Here is a 6,000-nt window from a genome sequence, read left to right as displayed (position 1 = left end):
TGTTGTTGACCAGCCTTGGGGCTGGGTTTCATAAGACAGCAGGCAGCAACCCCTGTGGGGGTTGCATTATCAGATAGCCTGCATATCAGATATTTACATTATAATTTAGAGCAGAGAAAAATTACAGTTATGAGTTAGCAATGAAATAATATGGTTGGGGGTCACCACAGCATGAGGAACTGTATTAAAGAGTCGAAGCCTTAGGAAGGTTGAGAACCACTGTCATAAGACATGATTGATGCCGTGAGAGACAAGGGCGTGCTTCACTTAAGATCCACTGAAGCAATGTCCTCTGAACCTGAAGGTTCCAGAGGCAATGGCTATAAGTGAGCTGGTCATCCTGGTGGTGTTGGGGAGTGGAAAAAAGGATACCATCCTCTTTGAGCCTGTTCTTAGAGGCTCAGGTGAGCACTTGATTCCATAAACCATCCTTTCTTCTTGCTAACCACAGCTAACTCCAGTTTTGTGGATCACTATTAGGACATAGGACATAGGACACGTGGAATTTATTCTTCAATCCCCCTTTGCTCATTATCCATATGTCTCCTGTCTCCTTCCACCAGACAGACCTCATTGACGAGTTAACATCTGACTACTGAAAATGCCCTGGTAACCAGCCACACACATAGCACACACACACACACACACCACACACACACACACACACACACACACACACACACACACACACACAACACCACAGGCATACACATACACACCATACATACACCACACATACACACACATGCATACACACACACACACCCCACATACCCCACATACACCACACACACACACACACATGCAACACACACACACACACACACACACACACACACACACACACACGTTTACAGAGCTATTTAAATACCTCCACTACCACATTCCAGGGCTCAGTGACATCGGTGCCTTTACTTTAAGAAGCATGTTTACATATGTGGTAGAATTCTCTGTCACCTCTGAGAATCACTCATGAGAATAATGAAGACTTCAAGTGCAGTTTACCCCGTTATGTGATGGGGAAGAGCTGAGTCCTGAGGAGATGGGTCAGCAGGTTCATCCATTTGATTCCACAGTGAGCCAGCAGCAGCCCATTCAGCACTTTTTCTTTAAGATTCAAAATACCATGGTGCACACATATACACACTGTTTGGGAGGGTGGGAAGTGGTATCCCAGCACAGTCTTCACAAGTGGCCTCATGCCCCAAACAGACCCACGCCTGGGCATCCATGAAGGTGAGCAGCACCTGCCAATCACAGCGAACTAAGGGAGGTTCACATTTCTACTTCTCCGCAGCCTAGCCAGATGAAGCACCCACCAACCATGGCTGGCTGCCGGGGTGGGGAGCAGCAGATAAGTATCCATATATAGGTTTCGAGCTAAAGAGCTCTCAGTTTAGACAGGGCTGCATGAGTGTCTGGAGACTCGATGGTCAGAAGCCATTTATCATACAAGTGAATATTCGGTGGGGCTCCTGATGCCTTACAAAATGTATAAGGATGTGATTTATGAGGAGAAAAGCCAAAGCCAGAGCCATAAAGAGATAAGAGTGTCGGGGTTGGTGAAATACTGAATCTGCAAGAGAGGTCCCCACAGAGCCACCGGAAAGGATATCTCGCTGGACTGTCCTTAAGGGCATTGAGGAATCCTGTTTGCTGTGAACCTGTGGGAATGAGGCAAACATTTAGTGTCCAGACATTCACCCCCCATGCTCGATGCTCTCATCTCCATAAGAATAATAGGTGTCTAAACATCAACTAAACAATCGTATTCAGTGTAGGGACATCCAGTTTACTGATCAGAGATCATGATTTCTCTGAAGCCATTCAAGAAGATGGCAGATTCACAATTAGAACCAGCATCTGCAGGGCATTTTTCTTTTCAACGAAAGCAGATGTGTGTCTGTATATTTTCCCGTAAATTAGAGCTTTGATTGCTCTTTTGTTTCCCTCATTTTAACAGGAAAACAGAATCCTACATAATCTCTTCTGTTTTGCCCACATCGGTTAACATTTGGCAGTAGAGGTCTTAGGAACTTGACTACCACCAGTCTTCCTTGTACGCAGAGTAAGCAAAGCTAAAGTTCATTTACTGACTCTTTTTTGGGGTGAAAGTGCTGTCCTTATCCTGTAAGAAAACACTGAGGGGTTTGAGTTCAGCTACATCTGATGAAAACAGAGATTCTGTTTTATATATTGCCATCATACTTTAAACAAATTTTAAAGACTTATTTTTATTCGTGTGTGTGTGTGTGTGTGTGTGTGTGTGTGTGTGTGTGTGTGTGTGTGTGTGTCTGTCTGTCTATGACACATGTTGGGTGCCTGTGGAGGTTAGGAGAGGGAGTTGGATCCTTTGGATCTAGAGTTACAGGTAGTTATGAACTGGCCAGTGTGCTGCTAGGACCCAGCTAGAGTCCTTTGGAAGCACAGCAAGCATACTTAACCATTGAATAATCTCTCCAGCTCCAACCTCCGAGGAGGAAGTCTTGGCGGTGCTATCTTGGGAGAGATTCTGGGTCCTTTTTTTTGTTTTGTTTTGACCAAAGCCACTGTGCTTCAGGGGACACAACCTTGTGCCACAGAATGTGACCTGTTAAGCCAGTACGGCAGCCATTGCTTGTTTGTGCTATTTAACTGGTTTAGCTGTGGGATGGGGTTAGTGAGTAGCAGTGTCCTAGGTCTCTCTGTGTGACTGTCAACCCATGTCCCACTATGCAAAGGTGAAGAGAGAGCTTCACTTTGCTTCATATTCCTCCTCTAGGAACTCCCTCCCTGTGGGCCTACTGTCCACCATGGATGCATGAGGATTGCTGGGTGGTGGGGAGGGTGGCTCAAGAGGGACTGCATTGATCACTAATATGTAAAGACAGGCGCTTAAAGCTTCTTGCATCTCCCTGAGTCCAGCTTGTGAATGGCAAGCTGCAAAGGCAACCTCAAAACAAAAGGACACTGAAATAGACCCCACTGTGTAGTAACCAGGGTAAATGGAACTTAAGCCATGGTGAAGTAGGATAAACCTCATTCTAAGTCTGGGAAGGCAGCAGACTTCACTGTGTGTGTATGTGTGTGTGTGTGTGTGTGTGTGTGTGTGAGAGAGAGAGAGAGAGAGAGAGAGAGAGAGAGAGAGAGAGACAGAGACAGAGAGAGAGAGAGAGACAGAGAGAGAGAGAGAGAGAGAGAAAGAGAGAGGGGGGGAGAACGGGCAGGTGCATGAAGAGAAGTGACCATGACTCTGAGAGTTTGTGAGGACTAAGAGTGTGAGAGACAGTGTGATGAGCTGTACAAGTGTGTGTAGACGTTTTCCTGGCATTTATAAACACAACTGTGTAGGGATGAAGCTAGGGATATAATCTGATAGTGTGAAACGACAGCATTTAGAGTTTTCCTGAAGGACAAGAGATTTTAAGTCATGCCGATTTGAATCATGTAGAAACTCATTGTGCCGTACACATTGGCTCTGGTTAAATATTGGTGTGTGATGTTTTTTTTTATTTATTTGCAAGTTTTTTTATAAGAAAGTTTATAAATCTAAAAAAGAATGCAAGGCAAAAACACCACCACTGAGTGTCACGTGTGTCTTCTTTCTGCCCATGCGAACAATTGATTCTTTTAAAATAACCCCTAACATTTTTGGCTTTTCCTTTGCTGCTTTTGTGTGTGAAGCCACAGAATGACTCCTGGCTTCACTTTTGCCATTTTTGGGATTCAGAAAATCCTGAGAAAGGGAGTCTTTGCAAAGCCACCTTGGGACTAGCTCCAGTTGGCATTAAAGAGGACCTTGATGAGAACTAATCTGCTCTTACAAAGTCACTAACTTCAGGCATGTATTTTAGTTTAGTGCCCACTGGGACAAAAGTGTCGTAGTCAGAAATGGCTGCAGTCTAGAACAGTGGGAGCCTTTGAGTAGTTGATGTAGTGGCCACCCTCGACTGATGTGCAGAGACCAACGGGAGCCATTCTGTACCCGTACTTCCCTAGTTGCTACGTGGACTCCACCAGAACAGAAAGAGTGGGCAATGGGGCCTACAGAGCCTTAGCCTGCTCCATTCATGAGATTCATGCTGGCAGGGCAAGAAAAGAAAGCCTCTCTGTTCAGCTACTTCCAGAAACACACCAGAGTGAGGCTGCGTGCTTGCTAATGGATGCTTACACTTCAGGAATGGATGAAAGGCAAAGATGCTTGCTAATGTGGGTAGTAACACTCTAATGAAAGTTTAAAGACTTAGATTTGTAGTCCAAAGCCAATTAACTTCCTTCTCACCATTCCCTGTTGTGGGAAAGTGAATGAATCAGAGACAAAAGAAACTCAGCATGAATTTCAGAATGGTGAATGAAAAAAAACAAAAACAAAAACAAAAACAAAAAAACCGCTGATTTCTTATGCAAATATATTAAAATTATTGACACTCAAATCTAACTTTTTTTAAAAGCTGCATTCTTTATATGTCGGAGCTTGTTTGCTCATATTCTTGCAGAAAAATGAGTATCTCATGGAATGTGTATGAGAAAACCCAGTATCTGTCCCCAGCCACATTCTTCCTACAGGGATATGTATTTTTAAACCATGGGTCAGTAGATAAAGAAAACAGACTCAGCTATTCAATGGTTGTCATTATGCTTGTAGTTCCTTGTGCAAAATGGAGGGATGAACCTTTCAGGGGATCCCCAGCAGACGTCACTGAGGTTGGAGAGGGTACACATATCAAGGGGAGAGTCCTGTTAGTATAAGTGGAACCTGGTCCAGGTGTCACCTGGAACCTGCCATTGGAGGGATGGGGTTGAGGAAAGAGGGAGGGATGGAGAGGGATGGGCAAAGTGGAAAACAGAGTGGGCAGACTGGAAGTGAGGAGGGGGAAACGGGAAGAGAAAGCCAGAAACAATAAAAAATTGTAAGTCAAAATCAACTCCAAAAAGCCAAAGTCGAGCAAACGGTTACATACATAATCTGGTTTCCGCCAGCATACTTACGAAGAATGACGTGGGTGATAACGAATGCAAATATAAAGACTGTCAGAAAAGACAGGGATAAAATAAACATATAAAAAAATCTGTAGTTTCTTTTCCCCACACAGTTGCCTACCCAGGGACAGTGGTGGTCAAACCGTTCTGAAACGAGAGGCAGAAAAAAAGAAAGGTGGAATCCAGTTAATAAAAAATATCTGTTTGTTCAGGGGAGCCCCTCCCTCCCACAATACTCCAATAATATAACAGAAACAATATCACATTATGTATTTCCAAATGGATTGCTCAGAGGGGTGTTTATTAACATTGATACATTCCAGGAAGGTAATTACGCTTCCAACAGAAAGAACACAGGTGTTTTAAAACACCAGATGTGAATTCCTCTCAAATAGCTACTTAAAGAAACAGCAGTACACATTCTCAAACTCAGAAATAAAAGACTCAATTCTTCCTCCAAAGAAACCTTTGTATTCACAGGACAATTTTCCCTTAAATGGTGTCAATATTATCCGATGACAAGGACTGGGATGGCTACGTCATTGGGTGGCCTCCTGATACTGGGAGTGGTTACAGAGAGAGTCATAACGGGCTTAGGGCAGGACAGAAGGACAGTCTTTTGTTCGCCCATCCCAGTTACAATCACTTAATATAAACTCGTCACATAGACTAATATATTCCTATCAGGACAATGATGCCACTGTTCTTTCTCACAGACAAGCAAAATGAGGCACGGAGAGATAGGCTGTGTGCAGAGGCAGCCAGTTCAGCATCAGAGTGATTAGCCCTGAAGCCAGGCCTTGGGAAGTCCTCTGTCTCCTAGCAAATATGCTGCCTGCGTCCTTCATAAGGGCAGCAAGCTGGGTTTGGGCGTTGTATGCCTCTACTCCACTATGCTGAAGTGCAAGCCTAGGTCTTCTCCTTTTGGGAAATTCATACAAAAGTCTACAATGCATCTGCAATGTGTTCTTCCTCTCACAGTGATGGCAAAGTGCTTTCTCCCACTATTTAGCTGATCTTCTATGCAGACCGACTGTTCTG

At 44.1% G+C, this 6,000-nt stretch overlaps 1 protein-coding gene across 2 annotated transcripts in view; it reads right to left on the bottom strand.

Annotated features, from left to right (window-relative positions):
- Zdhhc14 (zinc finger DHHC-type palmitoyltransferase 14) overlaps nucleotides 1–6,000 on the bottom strand; it is a 235,773-nt gene that overhangs the window by 36,942 nt on the left and 192,831 nt on the right. For both annotated transcript variants that reach the window (XM_027401061.2, XM_027401062.1), the window contains exons 4-5: nucleotides 4,969–5,106; nucleotides 1,616–1,664 (exon numbers count right to left, since the gene is read on the bottom strand). In XM_027401061.2, coding sequence (XP_027256862.1) covers nucleotides 1,616–1,664; nucleotides 4,969–5,106 — 187 coding nt within the window. The remainder of the gene's footprint in view (nucleotides 1–1,615; nucleotides 1,665–4,968; nucleotides 5,107–6,000) is intronic.

The sequence above is a fragment of the Cricetulus griseus genome, chromosome 2 (assembly GCF_003668045.3).
Source record: "Cricetulus griseus strain 17A/GY chromosome 2, alternate assembly CriGri-PICRH-1.0, whole genome shotgun sequence".
Classification (NCBI taxonomy): Eukaryota; Metazoa; Chordata; class Mammalia; order Rodentia; family Cricetidae; genus Cricetulus; species Cricetulus griseus.
The sequence above is the reverse complement of the archived record's forward strand: the minus strand, read 5'-3'. Positions and strand labels throughout refer to the sequence as shown.